Below are 24,964 nucleotides of genomic sequence, written 5' to 3'. Positions count from 1 at the left end.
GTCCGTAACATTGTAATGACTGCGTGTGGTGCCAGGTGGGTGCTGGCAATGTCAGGGGGACCAGTCTGTAGAGCATGGGACGGTCCAACCACTATGCTGTACACCTGAACCTAATACAAAATAATATTGAAGATAAACTATAATTTTAGAAATTAAAAAAAAAAAACCAGAAAGTAACATATCACATAATCATAGCCATACACTTCTTTGACTGAGTAGCTTTGGAAGCAACTTTTCCCAAAAACAGAGGGCTCTGTGGAAAAGAAACACAGTGCGCCGTGAGGAGGAGAGTCACTTACCGTGTGTGCACTCTGGGGTGATATCTTCAAAGAAATACTGAGTCGCTTCAAAAGCAGAGTCTGGCTCGTCTTGATCAGAGGAGGGCTCTAGAGGGGGCAGGAGAGAGAATTCTCGTACAGGCAGGACGATGGCTCCCGGCCACGTGCTTTACTTGGTAAAGGAGTGACCGGGGATGGGGAGGAGGCCGCACAGGGTCCCAATCTACACTTTTATCCCGTCTCTATCCTGGTGCCAAGTCGCCCTCTTTTTAAAAACATTTTTAGTTTTGTCAGATAGATCCCAGCTGGAGGCTAACCCTGTTCAAAACGTAAATTCTCTCCCTCTTTCATACTGGTTTCTGTGAGCGTTAGATCCACTCCCCATGACTCGGAATCTCAGACTCCCCGGGACCCCGTGTGTCGCCGAGTGCCAGCCGTCCCTTCTCTGGCAGAGGTCTGCGCTTCACCATTAACCCAACTCGTGCTTTGGACAGGCCGGTGACCACAGGCTTGGGGACACACGGACTCGGAAGTTAGGCGAAGAGTCGTCATTCGGCTCATTCGTAGTGACCAATGAGTGATTTTGTAAATCAAAGAGAGGCAAACAGCTCACCCCCTCCTCACACACACACACACACACACACACACACACACACACACACACTTTCCAGCCAGGTGTGCTGTGCTGCTGTGCGTGGCTCACTCACCAGGCAACACGTGCATTTTGTACAGGAGCTTGAGCTTCTCTGTGAGGTCCCCATGGCAGGCGGCATCTGGAAACCCAAAAGCACCAAAAACATGAAATGCACCGTGTGTAGCAAGAACCCCCAGGCTTAACATTCCCCTGAAACCCCCACTTCCGGCCAACAGAAACCGAGACTCTGGGTGACAGAAGGCCCGGCCAGGGCGTGTGTAGGCTAAGAGTTCTGAAATCAGGATGCTTGGTTTCAATTCACATCATCATTTGTTCAAATTTAGGATTTCTGATATACCCCCGTCGATTTGTTTTTGCCAGTCTTCCTCCTATTTTTTTAAATTTCTTTTTGTCATGCAACATGGCCGTGTCTCCCAGCTTTGTCTCTCCTAGTTGCAAGGCTCTCTCGGATTTCGTTGTTTTAAGTTGCTGAGTCAAGGAGAGGAGGGTAACTAGTAATCGCAGTGACAATGGTAGCTAACCCTTTTGAGCCAGGCTCTGTTCTAGAAACTTTACTTGGATTATCCCATTTAGTCATGACAATAACTCTCCTTTTAAATCAGGAAACAGTCACAGAGGCTAATACGAAGCCCAAGGTGCTCGAGAACTCTCAGTTGAAAATGACTCGTGAACTACTGCCCTTTGGGGGCAGAGTTCAGCCGGTCACGCAATCCTTGTCTCCCACACCCTTCCGCCTTTTCCATGTATAATGAGTCATCTGCCAAAGGGCCAGCTGAGCCTCGGCCACTGTGACGTGTTTAGAGAACGTGACTCCAGTCACGTTCAGAGTCTCTAAACGTGACTGGAGAAGGAGACATAGCTACCTTACGGTTCCTGAGGGTAACTCCTTATTTCTAATTCCATACAGACCATCTATTTGGTCCCCGATTTCTAGAAGAATCTTTCTGGGGATTGATATTAAAATTACTGATCCAGTCTTTACCAAAATTCATTTTTTAATTTTTAAAGATGTGAAAAGAATTTCTCTTCCCTGGTCGACTCGCCTATCTCCGTAAGTGCCCGTGGCCCACAGTCTGACAAGGACTCGGAGTTCTCCTGGCGTCTGGGGTGCAGCTTACTCCGCTCAGGAACCCCACTGCATTTGAGGATGCTTACGTAGTCTCGTTCTGTGTTTGCACTATCTTGGACTGCTCTTCCCTTTCTTGAAGATTTTGAAAAGTATTTCTTTTTGTTGGAGTTAACAGAACTAAGTAAGTTAAATACTTATATTTATTTCTATCACTTTCTACATGCAGAACCTGCCTCTTTTCCCTCTTCCTTGTTCTTGCACAAAGACAATTTAAAAAAAAACCCTTTTTATAGACACCAGTATTTACCTTGTCTCACTTTCTAAAAAAGCAGAATGAGCTTAGGTATTCCTTATGTACTTAAAAATTAATAGCGCCTTCTCCCCCCACTCCCCTCCAAAACACACACACACACATTTTGTTTGCTGTCCTCGGCATTAAGTAATTAGGAAAAAAATGAGCTTTCCAGACTCATCAGAATCCTGGGCCCAGCATGTGCTAACGGAGTTGTCCAGTAACAGATACGTGTTGACTTTCTGAAAACCAATGTCCCGGCAAGTGACTTCACTTTTCTGAGCTCCCGTTCCTTTAACTGAAAATGGGGACGATGCTAACAAGCAGGTCGGTAATGAAGGATAGTAGTAACCGCACAAACCGTGCCTCCAGGACGCCTGGGTCCAACCTCCCGCTTGGCAGCCCCATGCCTGTAGGCTCAGCAATGCGCAGGCAGCCCTGGGGCCGTGCCCGGCACAGAGTAAGTGCTGCATCGCCATTAGTCACCTCAAAGGGCTGCTGTCCGGGTCACACGATTAAGCACAAATTCTAAAGCATCAGAACAGCACCTGCACCTAACAAAGGCCAGCCCCTCCGGGTCCCCCTTTATAAGCATATTTATAAGTTCTTTACACAAGCCATTTTTATCCTACTTAAGAGAACCTCTTCCACATCCCTTTGCTTTTTAAAAAACCATCAGCTTTCTCTGGCCTTTAAGTCTTCCTGCCACGATTCTTAAAGACTCAGCGCACGAGCTGGAATCATCAGTGGCTCCATGTGTGACACCTTCATCTCTCCGAGGGCAGGTCATTTTAAAGTACGTGGCCCAAGGTCACAGAGGGGCACAATCAGAATAAACACATTTTTCCTTCTTATCTCATCCTGGCAGCCTGACCTAATGCCTGCTACATGCACAACTCATCATCAGTGGGCCAAGCTCGACCCACAAGGCAGCTCCTCTCCCTCAGTTATAAAGGGACAAGAAGGCACTAGAACACAGTGTGGGTGTGCGCTCTGGAGGGGCGGCCCCTCCTCCCGTACGACAGAGAGAAAAGACTTCCCTGCACACCGCTGAGCTGTCGGGGTCTTCTCAGCCCTTTCTTAAAGACACCACAAAATGGTTTTATAAAGTTTTGTGAAATACCTTATATATACTTCATATATATATGTGTGTATGTATATGTAAAATGTGTGTGTGTGTGTATATATATATATATATATATATATATATATTCAAAGAAAAGCAATCCACCAAAACATTTCTTTTTCTCCTGTGGAGTTTGCATGGTCTGTGTTTAGGTTGGCATATTATCATCTTATGAATTCTCTGGTAATGTATTTTAACCAGTGTTGGGGACTATCTAATGTACAAGGCAATGAATTAATCATATAATATATCCATTAGCAAAAAGTGAATTTCACAAGGTTTGCAAACCCTAAAATGTGCTGCTCTGCCCCCTAACCCCAGTCTCCGGGGGCTGCGCTGACCACGACGGGGCACCCACCCCAGCGGCCCCGCCCACACCGTGCAATCCCGCCACATCCTTACTGAGCCCAGAGACAAACTCTCGGAAGTTAATCAGAGAGTCTCCGTTTTCGTCTAATAGCTGGAACAAGCGGGAGGCCAGCACGTCCGAGTGAGTCCCACAGGCCCAGGGAAAGAGAAGGGCGAACATCCCCTTGAACTGCTCGAAGTCGATGCGATACTGTTCGAGGTAGGGCAGGCTGGGGTCGTGCCGGTCCAGCGCGTTGCTGCTCCCGCCCCAGTAGCAGCTGGTGAGATGTTCTGCCTGAAAAAAACAGAGAGCGGGCTGGTACTGGGGACCTGGTCCCGGGACAGAGAGCAGGAGAAAAGGCCCACCCTCAAGCTTGGAAATAGGCTTCTGGTCAACCCTCGTGCATTCCCCGGGGCCCTGCGGTGCTCTCCGGCCCCGTCTCCTCCTCCTGCTCTTGTCCCACCAGCTCCACCGCAACTGCCTCTGCAGTTCACCTCGGGCGCGAAAGACCTGGTTTGGCTACTGAAGTAGGTGAGGGAAGGAAGGGAACCCCCACCCCCATCTTCTTCCTCTTACGCACACCCTCACGAGAACTTTAAGAACTAACTCCTATAAACACATTTTTTTAATTTGAAAGAAATAAAGAGCATGTTGACCTGAAAAGGATGTAATTCGGGCCACGTGACCACCTGGTTCTCTAGGGGAGGATGGTAGAGCCCAGGGGTCGAGCGGCCTACGCAGGTCATCCAACCCGAGCGCCAGAGAGCAGATCACGGTGAAATCCTGACCTCCCCGATTCATCGTGCAGCGTCCCACGAACCCCGTGCCTCTGGGGCACCAAAGTCACAGAAGTATCGCCCTGGCCATATGGTATTCACGCTATAAGCGTGTGGTCCTCGTATTTCACACGTCTGAAAATAGCTCTAGGAAAGTATGCGTAGGAGCCACTGTGCGTGAGGAGAAGAGAAGTTGGACCCAGCTAAAAGCTCCCTGTTTCTGTCCTTGGAAACAAGGTAGCCCGGGCCAGGAAGGCCGGAAAGATGAAACATAGAGAGTGCACGGGGTGAACAGCCCCTCCCCCACATTTACGTTAGCTCTGGACGGTAGGTGGTGGGTGGGCAGGGGCAGGAAAAGGGGGCTGCATTTTCACATGTTTATATTCTCAGCTCCATCTTCCTATTTACGCGTGTTATAATCTGAGCAATCTTTTAAAAAATTAACAGAACAATCTAGAACTGAATTGTTACAGTGAACTTCATTATGCCCCTGGATGCCCATGAATTTACTTCGAAACTCACCTTGAAAAGAGCATAGAGTTCCTCTAGCTCATCGATGGTAAAAGACGTTTCTGTCACGATGGTTCGTACCTGGAAAGAGAATAAATACAGTGACTTTCACCAACTCGAACATCCCACACTGGGGGAGTTCCTGCTCTTCTAAGTCGCCGTCTGTGCGCCAAGCAGGGATTTGGGAGCCGCAGGAGAGCGAGGAGGCTGAGGGGAGAGCAGGCCGCACGCCGCCTCTGGAAGGACTCACCACGTTCCGTTTCGTGGTGTCCTCCAGGGTCTGGATCACCTTCAGTCTCTGCTTGAACCTCATCTGCTCGATCAGATCTGCCCGGATAGTCCCAAATTTCTGGAAGACAGTAAGGTTGGCACTTCTTTTTTTCCCCCTTTTTTAAAATATATTTTATTGATTATGCTATTACAGTTGTCCCATTTCCCCCTTCATTCCCCTCCACCTTGCACACTCTCTCCCACCCACATTCCCCCGCCTTTAGTTCATGTCCATGTGTCATAAGTTCTTTAGCTTCTACACTTCCCATACTATTCTTGCCCTCCCCCTGTCTGTTTTCTACCTACCATCTATGCTGCTTATTCTCTGTACCTTTTCCCCCTCTCTCCTGCTCCCACTCCCCCACTGTTGCTGACCCTCCATGGGGAGGTTGGCATCTCTGAGACACCTGCTAACTCACACAGTCCTGTCTGCAGGATCAACAGAGACGCAATTCTGAGACATGGGAGAAATGTCCAGCCCCTCTTGCAGCCCACTGGGACCAGGAAACTTGATTCTGGCCAATAGGATGTGAGCGGAAGTTTTGTGACAATGGCCCTCAGAGGGAAAGGAGCACAGCCACGCTGCCCCCGGCCTGTAGGGACCGGACGTGTTTCAAGAGTGGATGAGAAGGGGCCCGGGCCCGATGCTGCTGAGCTCCCTAACAGGCCTGAACTGCCTACGCAGGACTGAACAGTGAGAGAAAAAACCAAATCTGTATCTCGTTTCCCTCCAGCCTGGGGTCCATTATTGCAACAATCTAGCCTGGACTTCACCTAATAAAAGAGCGAAAACGTATAAACTGCTTATCATAGTGATTGGCATAATCACTACAACAATTAATTCCACGGCATCTCCTTGTCCTGGTTCTCTGTATACGTCACCGGCCACTTCTTTCCTGTCTCTCTGCAGTCTCTTCCTCCTCCTCTGACCCTCGGAGAGCGTCGGGGCTGAGTCTTGAGATCTCTGCCCATCCCCTCCGGTCGTGACAAACGCCCTTGCTCTGCCTCGAGCGCCTGGGAGCTCTTATTTGGATCCTCCCACGGCCACGGTCGAGCTGTGCGCCTTAGAAAAGCTAGCTCAACAGCTCTCCACTTACCTTTGCCCTGGAAAAGGGCTAACACTGCGCCGGCGGGGCTGTGTGGAAGCCCCCGGCACCCTGCCCCACGCAGGGCAGGCTCCCACCGAGGGGTAGCGGTCACGGTCATCACTCATAAACCCAGCACCCCGTCAGCTCGCGTAACTGCCTGTCCTTCTGCACAAAGTCCTCCCTGCGCTTTATCAGCCTCATCCTTTCCCTGCCTCACGCTTCTCAGATGAAACCCGCCGGACGGAGTCACCTCGAACTTTAGGAACCTCCGTGGTGGACACAAGCCGGCTGTAAGGTGTCCCTGTGCCTTTCAGGAAGGTCATCTGGGTGTCTGCACCCACCTTGAGGCTGGGACGCGGTCTTTACCTCTGGGTAACTCTCTCTGCAGGACTGCAGGGCCTCGGCCGCCGCTCCCGCACAGAGGAAAACTGTCCGTCAACCTGCTGTCGCTACAGTCCTCTCTGGAAGGGGCCGGGGCGGGCAGAGCGCGGGCGGGCGAGGATTTTCCCCTGGAGGCATTAAGTAGCGATCATCTCCACTCACCAGGAGAAACTGGGTCAGTGTGTCAGGGCAACCTACCAACGACTGGGGAGCACGTCACTGGCTCTCAAAGCTGAAGGTGCTTCCAGTATTTTTCCTACTTTTCTACTCTCCAGGCTAATCATCCTGAAGCACAGAAAGACACGTGGCGCGAACCTCCAAACACGCTGGTGGCAGGCGTCAGTCCAAACCAGGTTATCGCCGCTCCGTGCCGAGCGGCCCCGTTCTGCAACTAGGGCAGCGGCGCCCAGCCCTCCCCGGGCGCTGGAGTCAGCTGGGGGACTTTCAGAAAATACTTATTCTTGGGCCTCATCCCAGACATTTGGGCTGACGTCGTCTGCCATGGAGCCTGGGAATTCATATTTTTAAAAGAGGGGCATAAAAGTTTTTAAAGTGATTTTTAAAAACTGAGAACCACGCCCTGGTGGTATAGCTCAGTGGATTGAGCACGGGCTGCGAACCAAAGCATTGCAGGTTCGATTCCCAGTCGGGGCACATGCCTGGGTTGCAGGCCACGGCCCTCAGCAACCGCATGTTGATGTTCCTCTCTCTCTCCCTCTCTCCTTCTCTCTCTCCCTCCCCCTTCCCTCTCTACAAATAAATAAATAAATAAAATCTTTTAAAAAATTTGTTAAAAAAAACTGAGAGCCACAAATTCAAAGGTCAGGAGGGAAAAAAGTAAGCAAGGGTTTAGGATGCTCTTTGCAGGGCAACCTGTAAGGCAGGCACGGGGAAGCCCCTGCAAGCGCAGGGGTGCGCAGGGGTGGCACTAGCCGCAGGGGAGGGGAAGTAGAAGGACGCACCACGTGCAGAAAGACGAGGTCACACAGGCGCTGACGGACGTGAAAGGGGCTGTCCTCCCGGGCAGAGGGGGGAAACCGCAGAGTCCGGTGACAGGATGTTGGGCAGCCCCAGGGCCACTGTGAGGGGTCAGCCAGAGAGGACGGAACTGGAAACCTGCCCTTGGCCTTGTCTCCATTCTCTTCTCTGTCCCAGTAAACCCAGGCCCAGCGCTGATTTCAGCGTGACATCAGCTTATCTGCTGTCAGGAGTGAAGCTGAGTTTCCATGTACTCAGCTTTATTACTTTGGCCCAGAATTCTCTTAACAACAAAGGTTTCAGGGGATTCCTTTAGAAAAAAAACCCCAAAACCCTGCAGGTATAAAAACTATGGCCTTTAATCACTTGGGCTCTTTTTCTGGAAGGAATAATCATCCAAAATTTCTGAAAGTCCCAGGGAAATGATTTTTTTAAAAAGATTTTACTTATTTATTTTTTTTTACAGGGGAAAGGAAGGGAGAAAGAGAGGGAGAGAAACATTAGTGTTTCTGAAACGGGTTCCAGAGGAGTCGTAGGGCAGGCTCTTCCATAGGATGATGGTGCAGGTGTTCTGCGAGCCTTACACGGATGAGGACTGGTTTATCTACTCCAGGGAGGCCCAAGAGCTTGGCCGGAGAACAAGAAGTAAACCGGTTTGTGCAGGCCAACCTCCTGAGACCACATCAGACCACCCAGAGGTTCCAGGGTGGGCATAGCAAAGGACCGGAGAGCGAGAGCTTGTCGTGCCATTTGCTCCCTGGCCTGACACCCAGCAGAAGTCACAGGCCCCGTTCGGAGTCCTCCACCTCTGCAGCTCAAAGCTGCCAGCCGGAGGGTAGCTACCTGCTGCAGCAACTAGTTCTCAGCAGGTCACAGGACCCAGACACCCCCCACCCCAAGGGTCAGCCGTGAAGCGTGCGGCACACGTCCAGCTGACCCCCTCCCGGCAGCACTCGGAGCGCCGAGACGCCGAGCCAGGAGAGCGGACCCACCTCGTAGGAAGTTCTGATGAGCCGGAAGATGTCCACCTCGGGGTAGGGCTCCACGTCGTCGCTGAGCAGGGAGTGGAGGTGAGGGATGGGGGGCAGCGTGCTGTCTTTATTGGTCACGCTGTCCAGGTACCTGGAAGAGGAAACGCACGGGGCGTCACTGGGTGGCCGAGCCGGAATTCTCCCATTACAGTTCTCCACGCATTTCCTGCAAACTCCGACCGCACAAAGGACTAGAATGTCAGCCCTGGCTGACGTAGCTCAGTGGATTGAGCGCAGGCTGCGAACCAAAGTGTCGCAGGTTCGATTCTCAGTCAGGGCACATGCCTGGGTTGCAGGCCATGACCCCCAGCAACCGCACATTGATGTCTCTCTCTCTCTCTCTCTCTCTCTCTCTCTCTCCCCCTCACCTTCCCTCTCTAAAAATAAATAAATAAAATCTTAAAAAAAAAGACTAGAATGTCCTTAAGAACAGAGTGAAATTATCTCAATTTAAAAAAAAAAAAAACAACGCATATGAAAATAAATCCTCAGTCACCAAGGGAAGTGGGAACCAAGCCAGGTAAGACTTGTGACACCCAGAACACAGACCAGCGGGGATGTCCAACCTTGGGTGTCCCTGGGCCACGCTGGGAAAATGTGAGAGTCTTGGGCCACACATTTAATACACAAACACTAATGACAACTGATAAGCAAAAAAAAAAAAGTTTTAAGTAAATTTACAATTTTGTGTTGGGCCGAATTCCTAGCTTTCTTGGGCTGCACGGGGCCTGGGGGCCGGGAGTTAGACACCCCTGGAAATACTGGGTTGGCCAAAAAGTTCATTTGCTTTTTTTCCATATGACGGCTCTAGTAGCATTTCGTTGTCTTTAACTTCATTCGAAACAATTTTGTTAGATTGTACTGTGACAGCTGTCATATCAGTGTGCATTTAAAAGAACTTATCAAAATTGGTGGATTTTTCTGTAGCCTTTTTAATACTGAAGATGGAAGAAGATATACGATATTTTTGCATATCATGCTTTATTATTTCAAGAAAGGTAAAACTCCAACTGAAACACAAAAGAAAAGATGTGTGCAGAGGATGGAGAAGGTGCTGTGGCTGATCCAACATGTCAAAAGCGGTTTGCAAACTCTTGTGCTGGAGGTTTCTTGCTGGATGATACTCCAAGGATGGGCAGACCAGTTGAAGTTGATGGCGATCAAATTGAGACATTAATTGAGAACAATCAATGTTATACCACGCGGGAGAGAGCTGACATACTCAAAATATCCAAATCAATAAATGTATTGGTGAAAATGAAAAATGCATCTTTTATTTTATGCTAAAAACTAAACAGACTTTTTGGCCAACCCAATACAAGGAAGAACCAGATGTGGTTTTCAAGGAGCCTTAGTACGCTACCTTCCCAAAACGGTCATGGCCTCCCCGTCGTCCTTACAGTTCAGCAGTTTGTCCACATTGGCATCCAGCACAGCCAGCGCCAGCTGGAATATCACCTTGATTCCTTCATAGAAGAAACAGTCAACAACCACAACGGCGCTCTCAAAGGGCATCACGCTGAGAAACAGGGTGAGGAACCAAGACAGGGAGATGGTGGAAATCACGCCCAGGTCCTGCATGCAGTCATAGAGCTGGGGGACGTAGTCGCGAGCCAGTTCCTCGAAGACACCCTGGTCCACCAGCGCACCTGCAGCAGGGTGGGCACGAGGACGCTGAGTGAACCCCCTACCCTTTCTTATGCACCCCAGAAAATGGCTGGACTAAAATAGTCCAGTTCATGCTTGCTGCTGACAGAACTCTGCTCCCTCCTGTAACTGTCCTGGTGTTACTGCATGTTACTAGTTACTATGTTACATGTTACTATGTTTTTGTTAGTAGTTACTATGTTGCAATGTTTCTATGTTACTAGTTACTATGTTACTATGTTAAGACCAAAGTGTCAACACAGCCCAGTCACCAGCTTGGTTCTGGCTGCATCTCCTCTTTCTGGGTCTTGATGCCCCGCTTTCCTCACCATAAAAAGCAATAATATGACCACTAGGAGGGTTGCTGAGAAAGTCAGTTTACAAAGACTGCAGGACAATCAGTTACTTTGTTGCAACATTTTTGGTTGGGCATGAAATGTATATCTGAGTGGTTCCATGTCTCAGCAAACTCTTATTTTTATTTTTTAAATTGCATTTCTGGATGTATGGCCACCACATACAAATTATTTTCTAACTGACTTTTTAAAAAAAATGTAAATGCATGCCAGCTGTACACATTCATGATCCACTTACATTTCTGGAGAATAGTTTCAGTGAATCCAATGAGGGCGCACAGGTTTATGAGCGAAGACAGAACATGAGGGGAAAGCTCAAAGCCTGCACTGGACTACGCCGCCCGCAAAAAGCCAGTCCTGCCAGCACGAACGTCTAACACTTGCGGGGAGGAGCAGAGCAGCCGCCACATGTTGTGTGAATGCTCACGGGTGTCGTTTGCTCCGCAGTGAAACCGGTTCTGAAGAAACACCTCGGAAACTCGGTTTCTGGACAAGCTGTTATAGGCTCGTTTGTCCACTCCAGAGAGCCCTTTCTGGACACTTCCACTTTCCACAGATTCTATCCTCTGCGTGAAAAACTTTTTGCCAGACCTTTTGGGTTGATGGTCAGTGAGGTTGGTCCTGGGTCACAGAGTGACACCCACATCAACTAGGTTTTAAAAGAATTTTCATAACAGAGATGGGTATGTATTCTCTTAAGTTCCGAGGGGCTGCTGTACATACAACCCGTACGGACCAAGCCTCTCATCCCCACTTTGGGAACTGGGGTAGTCTGGCGCCCTTGGCTGCTGGTGCCTGGAAACTATGTTCCAGCCAGTACCGGCCCCAGAAACAGCTTCTTGGTGAGACCCGCATTAAGACGTTGGGCCCATGCCCACGTACCGACCACTCTGGTGTTGTAGTAATCGGGGAGCATGCGCTCGCACAGAGCCACCAGCAGCCAGAACGCCTCCTCCTCTTTGGCGTAGAGCAGCAGCACCGATGTGACAATATTCATGGCCTGCCAGAAGGCAAGGGAGGTCATCAAACACATGCCACCAGATGAGCGGTTTGTTAACCTAAACCATCACTGACTTAGTCTCACAGGGGCCAGCAGGCTCTTTCTGTAAAAGCCCAGGTACAAAAATATCTAAGGACTTTGTGAACTACACACACACACACACACACACACACACAGAGTCTTTTGAGGTTTGTTTTGTTCACAACCCTTTAAAAATGTAAACCTGCTTCAGTCCTTGCCCTGTAACCATTTGGGGTCCTTCAGGGAGACAGCAAAACCCTCATTCAAAACCTTTGCCCAAAGGCTATTTGACAAAGCTTTTAACTTGCTAAACTCTCAGAGTTTTAATCCTTAATTCAGTGAGGTACAGACTTTCTTTTCAACCATAGTAATAATTTCTATAACCAGGTACACCTGCCTTAAGGCTCTCCTCGGAGAACAATGAAACCATTTAAACTCAGAGCCCTGGCCCATTCTTTCCATCTGGACCAAGAAGACGGTGATAAGTGCTGTGACTTAAATTCTAGAGTAGCCTACTTTATTAAAAGGTATTATCAGATAGCTCAGAAGGAGTCATAAGGCTCACGTACTTTAATAGTCCTCTTAATGAAAAAAGGCAGATCAAAAGATAAATATGAACTCCATTACATCAGAAGCCAACTAACTCCTGGACTTCTTTGATCTCCTAGAAACCAGTAACGGTTCATCAGGTTTCTACAATGCAAATGTCAAAAAAGGAGCGTTGGTCCTAATAGGCACTTTCCTGTAGTAGGTCTTACTCAAGTGTTTTCCCAGATGAAGTCATTACTAGAATTCCACTTGAAAACTAACCAGGCCGTTCTGCTCCGTGACCTGACTGTGGCCCTGGCTGGCTCCTCAGTCATTCGGTCCAGGTAAGTTTTCTTACGGTTCTACTTTGTAACAGATTCTGGACTAGGTATTGGGGGGGTGGGGGCGGGGGGCGGGGACCACAGTGGTGGCACTTCTCACAGGGCTTAAATGTTGGAGTCAGAGAGAGGAAATAAGATGCAGAAGTTAGCTGATCACCTTGGGGGTGTGTATAAACTGCACTCTCCAACCGAGAGAACAGCGTGGGGACCTGGCACGCCTGTGTGTGTGCAGAGGGATAAACCTTCAGCGTTTCTCCAGACGGCCAGGGAAGGCCTTTGTAAAGGCCACGTTGTCTCGGAGCTTTCTCGGTTGTGGGATCTGTGCTAGTGCAAGACATACTTCTGGTTGGAATGTGGGGCGACACAGTTTTTACATCAAATTTAGTGTTTGTTTTCTTTCAGTTTTTTAAATTTGCTGTGTGCTAAACTGTAACCACAGCACATACGAGCTATATTCTTCAGGACAGGACTGCCGGGGGGGGGGGGGCGGGGAGCAGAGCAGGAGCGCCACGGGAGCTAGGGTGCACGATGAAAGGCCCGGCGCTCGCTCGGGCGGGATCGCCGAGACCCGGTGGGGTGGGGAGGGGAGTCTGGGTCAGAGAGCCCGCAAGGGGTTTTCTGAGGTCACCCTGCTGTACCGCAGTGAGTCTAGTGAGGGCGCTCGCGTCTCCCGGCTCCTCTGCTCGGGCGCAGTGGTTCTCCGCCGGAAGACGCTGCCCTGCAGGGGGCGTCTGGCAGTGTCCACGGGAGGCTCTACTGGCATTTAGTGGGTAGATGCTGCTCAACATGTTAGTGCACAGGCATGTCATTCAACATCCCACAAAGCACAGGACGGCCCCGCACAAAGAATGACGCAGCCCACCACGCCAGCAGTGCCGAGGCCGAGAACGCCGGCTGCAGTGAAGTGACAATGCTCACGACCACCCAGCCTCCCCTATCACTCAGGAGCCAGTACAACAATCACCAGTGCAGACCGTCTGAGCCGTTTACCTGGCAGTACCCTATGTTCGGGTTTCGAAAAGCGTAAGCCGTTAAGACCCTCCGCAGAGCAGCGATGCCCATCTCGTTCTGGAAAGCAGGGTGTTCTGGGAGGGAGCGGTGTAAGTCCCTCTCGATCTCCTCTGTGGCCAGGTTGTACTTCCCCATGGACTTCTCCACCAGGTCCCCGTAGTACCCAGGGTGCGTGGCCTTCTCATTGATGGCCCCTGGGAAACACCCAACAGACACCACATCAAAAAGCGGGAGTCCTGTCCTTGGTCTACAGCCTCAGCTTACCCAAGGGACCTCTTCACTTTCCAGACCATTCGGAGGACACGTGCGAAAGGCCAATGCAGCCCCACGGGTAACGTGGTGCGCTGCAACCCCGGCTCACGCGGACACTTGGATGGGGCCCCTCTCGTCTCAGCTCCACAGCAAGCTGGCTGTTTAAAAACCTCTTGCAGGCGGAGGTCTCCCAGCTGAGCAGCGGTGTCCGAGCCACTTCCGCAGACCACCCCGAGGGGGCGCTGCCGAGCAGCAGAGCAAGGTGCCCGCGGAGCAAGCTGAGCTAGGGGCCTCAGCCCTCCCTTCCCCCTCTCTTTCCTTAGTGGGGTTTCCCGTAAGCGCTCGCTTGAAAAGGGAGATTTTGCTCCTCAGAACAAGTCTGAAAACTGCCAAATGTAAGCTCTGAAGACCTTAAATAGCCCTACTGAGGAGTATGAAGCTGTATGGAGGGGAGGTGACGGGATAGGTGGAGGGATTGTTAGATTGCGGGGTGCGGGGATTTCTAGCAGCAGTGAGCCACTGCTTGGGAGGGAGCCCTGGGGGGGGGGGGCGGAGAGATGTCCGTTTCAGATTCTTCAAGAGAGAAAAGCCTCCTGGCTGGCGTAGCTCAGTGGATTGAGCTTGGGCTGCAAACCAAAGTGTCTCAGGTTCGATTCCCAGTCAGGGCACATGCCTGGGTTGCAGGCCATGACCCCCAGCAACCGCACATTGATGTTTCTCCCTCTCTTTCTATCTCCCTCACTTCCCTCTCTAAAAATAAATAAATAAAATCAAAAAGAGAGAGAGAGAAAAGCCCTGTACACAAATTTCTAAACCCAAATATAATTATATGTAATTTATGTAAGTATAAATTATACTTTTCTGTAAGTTATATAATTTATATAAAGTATAAACTACATATGCATACATATATATACAAAATATACACACATATTTATGTTATATAACATGTGTATATATGTGTGCGTGTGAAAACATACACCTATATACTCATTCACATTTCCCCGATTAGAAATTAGAGTCCCTGGGCTGTCCCATTGTCCTTGTCCCTGAAGGTCACCCAGAGAGCCGGCACTGCCTCTCACGTTTGCCCTGGATGAGGCCGTCTGGCCGACAGACACTCAACACTGGCTCCGGCTGTTCTCCCGGGAGATCTGCGAGGGTTCGCTGCTGTCTGGCCTGCACGTCCCCTCAGTGGGGACACAGGGCTGGGCAAACACTGGGCCCTAAGGGCCGTGGGAAGCAGGGCAGGACCCAGGTGGGGCGCCCCTATAGGGAGTTGGTTCTCTGGAGGAGCAAGCTGGCTTCCACGTGTCGCCTCCCCTTCTCCCTGGGAACAGGCTGGAAACAGGAGCCGGGCTGGTTATCTGCCCAGTCAAGGCGGCGTGTGGACCACTCAGCCTCTGGCGGCCTCTCGAAGCTCATCAGTCAGAGAACAGACACTGGGTCTAACTCCGCGTCTCTGCGGCAATGTGCTGTTGCATGCTGTTTCCTAGTGCTCGTTTCAAGGGTTTTTTTTTTGGTCTACAATGAGCTAAATATAACTTCCAATTTGAATAAGGAAAATGAAAAGGGAATGTTTTGTTCTCTCTGTCAGCGATCTGGATCAGGGGTTTGGGGTGACTGGCTCTGCGAACCTGGGAAGACACGGGGCGGGACAGTGAGGATCGGGTTTGGGTTCTAAGCGAGGGGCTGTGGCTGCTCTACTCCAGGAAATGAAAAGCGAGACCTGCCAGCGAAGACAGAACAGACTGGTTCTACATGGAACACGTAAAGCCAATTATTTTTCAGGATTCTGTCGCACTACTTCTGAGATGATACTACATCTCATTATGGGCAATTACCATTGACATCTGCTTTTAGGAGGCGCGGTGAGGAATTTTTTTTTTTTTGGTAAGTTTTTCCTGTAAGTTGGGAAACTCTTCTGATTTTAATGTCACTTTTAAAATGAAAGGCTTTGCTAACAGCACTAGAGTCAGACCACCTTGGGTTCAAATTAAAATATTCACATCCCCCTGTTTGGGATGATTACATGTCAAGCCTCTGCCCCAGCAGAGCAACTGACTCACACATTAAAGACGATGACAGCTGCAGGAAGCCCCGGGCTCTGGGACAGACTGGGCTGGGAGGAAGGGGCCCGGAGGACCTGCAGGCTGCAGCGCTCCAGGGCTGACCTGCAGGGTCCCGTTCCGGCAACAGCATGGCTGGTGGACCAGCGAAAGGGGCCACATCTTTCCCACAGGGCCACGACTCGTCCGCTCTGCCCTTCCTGACATCTCCCGCTGGGAGCCTGAGTATGGTTTGTGAGGGCTTTCAGTTCTGGCGCAGACTCTGGTGCCCCCTTCGTCTCCAGTGATAACCATAAACTCAGGCGGTGGCCAAAGTCAAGGACAAGGTTTCCTGACTCCTCCCATTTCCTCCCTCTCTCCACCCCAGTGACGGCCCTGACCACGTGCCACACACTTGAACATGATCGATGATGTTGGCACAGCTGGGACAGGAAAAAGGATGCCCCAAATCACAGAGGATGATACTCTATCCCTTCTGAGTTCTTTTTATTTTCCTAAATAATGTTAGTGAAGAAATAGAAGAGGCTATCAGGACTCAAGGGTGGAGGAGGCTTCGATATTTGGATCACTGAATATGCGTCCTGGATTTTCACCAAGGGACTCCAACACTCTGGCCAGGAAAGGAGATTTAGCTCTGCACTGGGGTTGCATGTCTGAAAGAGCCCTCGCGTGTGACTGGGGGTGAGGGGGAGCCCCATGGTCCCGCAGACCCGGGGCCGGCGCTGCCCGGTCCCAGCGCGGCCGTACCTGACAGCAGCAGCCAGAGCTCGCCGCGCATGCTCTCTGGGATGCCCTTCAACACCAGCTCCCGCGTCTTCTCCGTGCGGTACATGCAGATCCCCTGCCCGTACTCGGCGAAGTGAATCTTCCAGGCTTGCTCCTTCAAAAACTCCTTGGCCTGAAAGGGATAGTGACGCGTGACTACATCCCAAAGTACTTCGAGGACACAGGGAAGTTCGATGCAAAGTCGGGACACTCTCCCTAGCGACTGGAGCGGCGAAGGTCGGGACAGATCCCCTGAGAACAAAGCGCTCAGCTCTTGGGGCGTCCTCCCCTCATCTGACCCATCGATCACGTCCTGCGGGTCTGCCACGAAGCTTTCTGGCCCCGAGTCAGACTCCTCTCCCCCGAGGCAGGTCAGCAGAATGCAAGTTACGTTAATGCTTTCATGTCTATGTCTCCAAGCCAGAGTAAGTTATGTTTTTTAAATGTGCGCTGGGAACTTCTCTGTTGGTCGACTTAAACAACTGTGAAATCAAGACACAAAAATGTCGCCCGTACCCTCTATGACTCTACCCATGAAAAGCCACTCTGAAACCTAATGACTCATTGAGACAGGATCTGGTGTCCATATAGGAAAATGTCTATTCACATGCATATCTAATGAGAGCTTTGGGGAAAGCAGGGGGGACCCACCAATTTCGGGTTGAATTCCTCGGGGGACCGCCGCCGATACATGGTCATCAGGGTCTGCGTGGCCGTGGGGACGCTGTTGCCGTTCAGGTTAAACTGGCGCTCCCCCTCGGCATCAGAGCTCGAGTTTTTCTGGGGGCTGGAGGACACGAGGCTGCTGGGCCGGGAATACACCTGCAGACGCAGACAGGAACAAGACACTGCAGACAGGAACAAGACACTGCAGACAGGGCGGGTTTGGCCAGCAGCCCTGTGGTGTGCCCTACAGATAACAAGGGCTATGTCACGGTTCCCAGGATGTTTCTTGCTTTGCAAAGAATGGAAGGATGGCCGCAAGCCAGCGTTTTGGTGGAAATTAGACAGGCACATGGGCCACAGGCTAGAGAACTTCTGTCCTCAAAGGAGGTTTTCCCTGGATTTCAGCAGCATTTTTGCAATGAATCAGTTGGCCATTTGTCTATCTGATTGGCATGTATGCAAAGCATGCTGTGGTTGAGTCAGCTGCTCATGGGACCACCTCCCTCCCCTCCTCTCCAGTTGCCAGTGCCTGCAAAATGCCCACAGACGCCGGGGGCAGGGGCCCAGGGACAGGAATGTTACTTGTCAGCTCATTATTTTTACAACATGTTTTAGCTGCCAGTAACTTGCTCTGTGACTTGAGCTAGTGACATTATCTTCCAGGTCCCGTTCCTGACAATGTTGCTACATGGGCCAGAGCCACTTGTTGTATAGCCAGGACAAAGGACTTAATAACTCTTCCACCACAAAATAAGAAGTTTAGATCAGATGATCTGTGAGGTTCTGCTCAGCTCTACGGTCCCCAGTACACGCTCCACGGGATTTAAATGACACGCTGCTCTTGGCACGAGTGCAGGTGGTGTAATCCTAGCTCAGTGGCCAAGCCTGAAGGTCAAGCAAAACGGGCCAGGAGGTGAACCCTTCAGGAACAGGGCGAACCCAAACTTCCACGGACCTCGTCGTCCGAACTGTTGTAGCTCCCCGCAAACTCTTTGTCTGAGTATATTTTGGAGGTCGTCTGTTGCAGGAAGTCGGAGATCCTCTGCACCAGAAAGTCTCTGTCTTTCAAATTGGCGAACAGGAAAGTCATCCGGTTCCTGGTGCTGATGGATAAGGGACTGGGGAGCACACTGGAGCTGTCCGCCTTTTCTACAATTGTCACCTGAACAGAGACGGGAAACAGAAAGCGTCACTTTGCAGGGACTGCCCAGCAGCAGCCCCTGACCAGCACTAAGGGAGCCTCGCAGCTCTTTCACCTTCTGTAGGAACCACTCAGACCTTTCTGAAGCGAACTGACATTCTCTGACTCTGTTCCAACCAATCCAACAGCAAATCAAACTGCAGCTCATACCAGAAGCTAGGATCATCTTGCTTGTTTTTCTAAGCCATTACCTCCACACTGAGAGAGATGTTATGCCCCAGGAGACACTGGGCACATCTGGAGGCATCCTTGGTTGTCACAGTGGAGGGTGCAGCTGGCATCTCGTAGAGAGAGGCCAGGATGCTGCTAGGCAACGTACCATGCACAGGACAGCCTGCCCCCAACCAGGTCCAGCCCAGGACGTCCACAGGGCCAGGGCTGAGAAACCTGGTTGTGAAAGAATGCTTTGATTTTCATTAAAGTTTCATGGTGCCATAAAGGAGAGGACTCCTGGCTGCTGCATTATGCATATGAGACAGAAAACAGTCCTGATCCTGATTCATTTTACCAAGCTGAACGTTGGGATGGTTTTGAAAACACTGGCCATCCTTCAAACATCTCATTTGGACCCCGGGGCTTTGCCGCCTTCACCCCCTACCCCTTCAGTGTTTTCAAGGCTTGAGTCTGGACAGGATGTAAACAGCTTCACTGCAACCCCATCTGCACTAGGGGACTGTGTGTGTGTGTGTGTGAGAGAGAGAGAGAGAGAGAGAGAGAGAGAAGTCAACCACATCAGGAGAGGTACTGAACAAAAGGGAGACATGTGTTTTAGCTCTGAAGACACACATTTGGTGGTTTATAATAGGATTTTCATCAACTGGAAACTAGGATGAGTGCATTAAAACTTTTTGCCCTAGCACATTAGGGAAAAAGAAAACCTCAAGGCAAGCCCTAGATAAATGGTGTATTTGCAGCGGCTCTGGTGATATAATTAAAGCTTTCGCCCCCCTCTTGATTTCTGCCTGCGAGCAGTCTAGACAGGTCCCACTCCAACCCCTTCACCAGCATGTTCCTGTGAAATACATTCCTTCAAGGCAGAGTTTTTACAACTTTTCTCTCCCTCTAAAGGCTAAGGAGCCTGTTGGGCGTTGCCTTTCAGGGCCCTCGTGCAAAGGGGCCGAGTCTGGAACCCACAAAGGGACAAGTTGCAGGACCCGACTTCTGCTCTCGGGTTTTATAAGTACATACAGTTAGATATGTATTTTAAAGGACTCCTCTGGAATGCTTGGATGGAGCTGCACACAAGGCTCTCATTTTCTCCCTGATGCAAAAAACGAAGCTAGGGAAATGGGGGTAAAACTCCTCTTTCTCACGAACAGATTTTCCCATGACTCTTAGGGCATGTTAAATAATGCTTATTCTTAAAAGCTCCTTTTCTAAGAGCAGTCCCACTTGCAGAACATACACACAAAAATAAATACATAAATAAAAGCTCCTTTTCTCACAACAAATTTTTTTCTGATTCTTTTGGCCCCCAGGCGTCAGGACTCAATGACAGACCGCCAAGGGGATTAAGGGTCCAAGTTCTGGACTCAAAACCCTTGGGCCAAGTGGATCTTGATAAAGTCCAAGTGGAAAGTCTTGATCTGGCTGGATCATCAATGTAGAAGTAACCAGCGACCTCCCACATAAAATATATGAATGCTCACACAGGTTAGAAAAGATCTGTCACTAACAAATGGGTTCTACTGGATTTGTAACGCGTAAGCTTTGTGCCTGGGAAACAGTGACAGCTGCGTGCTTGTATTCTATGGTTTAATGAAACCCATTTTCATTACCTTGGATTATAAGATGGGCTGGAACTTAATCAAGTCTCGGAGTTTAATATGGAACATTTACAAAGTGATTTATGATTTTTTTTTTTTAAAAAAAAGGCTTCATCTGGAATCTCTATCTAATGAGGAACCTGATTAGTTCACTTCATCGCCCAGCTTTGCTGCCTCGGAAATTTCTCCAAAATCTGTAGCAACGGGAATCTGTGTAATCGTTCACCGTCTGTCGATTTGGTCTACTGTTAGTGTAGATGTGCAATATGTGTTAATAATCTCCAGTCAGTATTTCTGTTTAGTTGTCAAAAATTAAACAATTCCTAGTCTATCTAAGGCTAAAAATGGCCATGCTAAATAGAATATAACCTTCCCATGGGGGCCCCTGCTGACTTGTTGGCTCAACTCAGACCCTCAAGGTGCCCAGGCCACAGAGAAGCCACTCTCCAACAGATCCCGGAAGGAGGTGGGGCCCACCCCTGGGCCGTAGGATTACCATTACCGAAAGGCAATAAAAAGTACATTAAGTCCTTCGTTTCTTCCATTAGTCGGGTGAGGGCCCCACTGTGAATACGGCTCAGAGACTCGCCAGGTGACGGGGAGGGCCCTGCGGGTTTGCTGGGTGTTTCTTCAAAGCTGCGTCCTCCAACTAAAACACGCTCTCTCTCTACAGGCCACTCCACTGCTGCCCCTGCTCTGACTCACCGCGGATGGAGTCATCTCCGCCCCGCCACCCGCCAGGAAACCCGGAGGCGGAAGGTGGGCCGGGACTACCCATCCCCGCCCTCCCTGCTCACTCGCCAGCCCGCCCGCCCGCCCGCCCGGTGCTCACCACGGCACTGTGACTGCACTGAGACGTAAACTCAGCTGCTGGCCCCACACCCTCGGCCGGGGGTGAGCAGGAGAGCAGACGTCCTGCCTGCACCTGCGGGCCCTCGTGACCCGTCTCCCTCTGGGACGAGAAGCAAGGGCTCGCTCAGGTTCATGAACAGCGCGTCCACGATACACGGCTGATGCCAAGATGCTGGATTCCCTACCTGTTCCAGGTGGCTCTGCCCTATGACACTCAGGTAGTACTCGACGAGGAAAATTAGGTTAGGGGCAGGTTACGGCAAAAAAGGTAAGTTAGGTGGAAAAGCTCTGAAATCCATTTCAGAGTCAAATGTAAATGCTGTCGAATTTCCCACCTCAGAACTCACCACCAGCAAAGCACCTTGGCCTCTGAAAGTGCTGTCGTACCAGTGAGCTCCTCCTGTTCAGAGAAACTAGATGTGTCACTTGCTTGACATTTTCCATTCTTTTTAGTCCACCAATTCAGCTTCTAGGAGTTTATAATTTAAAGAAAAGTGTACATATAATTGGGAGAAAACTAAAAGTAATGCAAAGGTCCAGTCATAGGTAACTGAACCTATCAAGTATATATCTATTTAATGAAATAGTGTGTAGTAATTAGAAATTACATCACAGAAGATTATTTAGTGATCTAGGGAAGTTTAAATACATGCTCTCTGTCAAAGGAAATAAGCAAAAGTTAAAAATTCCCTTTGTTTCAAACTAAATGACATCGGTAACATATACACAGAAATCAGCTCATCTGAATGTTTCCGGGGGTGGGCTCTGATGGTGGGATGAGGGGTGAACTTTGTTCTCTTTTTATTTCTCTGCACTTCTACACATTTTCTGTGGCAGTGCTGCATTATTCTTAAAACAAAAACAAAGAAGAAAAATTGCTTACATAAATGATTTTTTTTAAAAAAAGAAAAGAAGGCTGAGAGACACTTGAATCCTTTACTACCGGGAATCCTAGCCAAGGGCCCATCGGAACCACCAAAGCTTTTTCACTTCCAGAAAAGGACCGGGGTAGGCTGAAAGTCCCCAGGTCCGAAGCCGCAGGACGGCCAGCCCCTGACATCCCCGCCGGGAGTCCCCTCTCCCCCCACCCCCCAGCAGGGCTTCCACTCAAGCACCACTGGGAAGGCGTGATGGAAGCTTCGCCCGCCCCAGACACAACGCAAATGCTTCTTGGTCTTAGTGCACATGACAGTTGGCCCAGGACTTTATTAAAACCCAGATTCTAGAACTTGCCGGGACTCAGACTCGGCAGCTCTGGGGTGGGCGCAGGAGTCTGCCCTGTGGTCCGTGGCCCTGGTGGACACTGTGCTGGGCACCGGAGGGCCATATGGAAACAACACGGGGCTTCCTGATTCACAACCGTCTCCTTTAAACCCAGCTGCTCTTGGGCTGTGAGCCAGGTATAATAACGGCATTTTCTAGGTTCTGTATTTGATGCTTTGACACCTTGCAGACCCCAGCAGGACCACTCTTCCAGAGTTACACACTCCTACAGACTCCCTGGGGAGCAGGCCTTTCACAAGCAAACCAGCCCCTCCAGAACCCTCACCCCGGCCACCTCCTTTGTCCAGCTCTCCCACTCCAGTCAGGACCACTGTCCACCTGCCCTAAACCCCAGGGCTGCAGACCAGATCACTAGGAACAGCCCCTATGCCCCAGAGCCCACTGAAATTATCCAGGCCAGTCGGTACCGTGCCTGTTTACCTGCCTCTGTTGTTCCTTCCCTTGGGAACCGCAATACATACTCTGACCCAGTGTCTGTCTGCCGACCGGCCCTGGTGCTGCCGACCCCAGGGAGCCCCAGCGCTCCTCCCTGTAGGATCTGTGAGTCTAACGATCTGTCTTTTCCTTCTTCCTTTTTTGATTTTACTATTTCATTCATTCATTCACTTTACTGGGGTGACATTGGTTAATAAAATTATATAGGTTTCAGTTGTACAATTCTGTAATGTATCACCCGTATACGGTGTTGTGGGCTTACTGTTCCAAGGGAACGATCTGGTGGCAGTCACCTGCCGGCTTCCCCATACCTGAACAATAATGGAATCTCCACTGTACACACGAGGCTGCCACTGGAAGGAGAACCCTCGCAGGTCCCACCCTCCCTCCGATCATTGGCTACACACGGAAGGGTGGCAGGTGTCACCAAATCACCACGAGCACTCACTTTGGTTAAAGGCCAGCCAGTGTCTGGTAAGGATATTCCTGGTCCACATGGAAAAGTACTACCGATGAAACGTGAAATATCCACTTTCGCCCAACGCTTACCTCCCGCAGCGGGATGATGAGGCTGCACAGGTGTTCCTCCTTGCTGGTAAAGCAGATGTAGTTTGTGGACACGAACATTTGCCCCAAAATGTGCATTTTGTTAAACGGGGTCCAGAGCGTGCAGTCCGTGTGGCCGTCCAACTTCTCGTCCTTGGGCAGCCGGAAGAGGGCTCGGTACCTCTCGCTCTTGGCCCTGGCGTCCAGGTCGCTGGAAAAGAGTGACAACCACTCACCTCTCGAGGAAGAAGTGTCTCCCTGCTTTCCAGATGGCATGGCCATGAGGGGGGTCCCCGCCTACCCCTCCCCGCCTCCATCCTGCAGGGCTTGGCCCTACTTTCTTGGCTTTCTGCTGGTGCTAATACCTACCTAGGACCCAAAAGTGCAATAAAATTATTTTAATACAGTTAGGTCTCTTGTGTAGTCAGTTTACGGTCACTATGTGCAAATGTTCAAGAATCTGAGGGAAACTAGGCCTGGACAGAAATTCATTCTTTTTCTAAAGGAATAACAACAATTTATTTCTACAGAGATGTTTACATTTATACTTCTCCAGAGCCATTTGGGGAGGGGAGAGGGTAGGCTTGGCCTCTAAGAAAGTCCTGGTGAGAATGCAAATGAGCCTCCTGAGCCTGCTGGTGTCCCCGTCCACCCGACATAGGCAAGGAAATGGCATGCGGTTCAGGAACAACCCTCCCGAGGGACACCTCCCATTCCCAGCCTCGGCTGGGGCCCCTGCCAGCTGCACCCTGTCCCCGACTTCCTCTGTCCTGTTCATCCTGCAGGTCATTACAGCCTCTCCTCTCAGCTCTGCCCGGCCCTGGCCTCTTGGTGGTCTAGCTCCCGGCTTCCCAGCGCAGAGCGCCCAGCAGGAGCTCTCTCCCTCTGTCTCCAAAATTACCTCCATCCCCGCTCCTCTTACTTCCTCTCCCTGTCTCAGCAGGACAGATGGCTGCACACAGAAGCGCCCTCTTCTATGCCCTGTAAGATGTCCCCTTTCAAGTTGTTTCCTTATACTTTTATCTCCAGGTGGACTTTTATCTCCTGTCCCTGCACCCACCTTCATCAACACACTCTTCCCATCCTGTCCTGTGTTCCAATCTTCCCCATTCTGAAAAGAGCAGCGCCCCACCTGCACCACTGGATTTCTTCAAAAACCAGCCCGCCCTTGCCTCGTTCCCCTGCCTTCATTCGCTATTTAATCCCCTGCAGCAACCCCATTCATCCTCCACCACTCTGCTGAGACACGTCTGCAGTCGCCAAAGACACCTTCCCTGCGGTGGTGACCTTTGTTGGGTTCCTACTACCGGCCATAGGCCAGAGATTTCCAGTTCCCCAGGCTACCTGTCCAGTCTCCACCTGGCTGTCCTGTGGGTGACACACCCGGACAGGACAAGACTGAGCTCTCACATCCCTGGACG

At 50.5% G+C, this 24,964-nt stretch overlaps 1 protein-coding gene across 1 annotated transcript in view; it reads right to left on the bottom strand.

The window, feature by feature from the left end:
- Positions 1 to 24,964, bottom strand: part of TBC1D9 (TBC1 domain family member 9) — a 75,234-nt gene that overhangs the window by 4,245 nt on the left and 46,025 nt on the right. The window contains exons 6-18 of the mRNA XM_045830992.1: positions 23,547 to 23,754; positions 18,415 to 18,621; positions 17,445 to 17,615; positions 16,776 to 16,926; positions 13,687 to 13,901; positions 11,689 to 11,806; positions 10,167 to 10,452; positions 8,765 to 8,894; positions 5,306 to 5,404; positions 5,068 to 5,136; positions 3,823 to 4,063; positions 986 to 1,051; positions 300 to 386 (exon numbers count right to left, since the gene is read on the bottom strand). Of these exons, the coding sequence (XP_045686948.1) occupies positions 300 to 386; positions 986 to 1,051; positions 3,823 to 4,063; positions 5,068 to 5,136; positions 5,306 to 5,404; positions 8,765 to 8,894; positions 10,167 to 10,452; positions 11,689 to 11,806; positions 13,687 to 13,901; positions 16,776 to 16,926; positions 17,445 to 17,615; positions 18,415 to 18,621; positions 23,547 to 23,754 (2,048 nt within the window). The remainder of the gene's footprint in view (positions 1 to 299; positions 387 to 985; positions 1,052 to 3,822; positions 4,064 to 5,067; positions 5,137 to 5,305; positions 5,405 to 8,764; positions 8,895 to 10,166; positions 10,453 to 11,688; positions 11,807 to 13,686; positions 13,902 to 16,775; positions 16,927 to 17,444; positions 17,616 to 18,414; positions 18,622 to 23,546; positions 23,755 to 24,964) is intronic.

This window comes from Phyllostomus hastatus, unplaced genomic scaffold (assembly GCF_019186645.2).
Source record: "Phyllostomus hastatus isolate PE091 unplaced genomic scaffold, TTU_PhHast_1.1 phas_contig_159, whole genome shotgun sequence".
NCBI lineage: Eukaryota > Metazoa > Chordata > Mammalia > Chiroptera > Phyllostomidae > Phyllostomus > Phyllostomus hastatus.
Note: the sequence above shows the minus strand (reverse complement) of the source record. Positions and strands in the feature narration are given on the sequence as shown.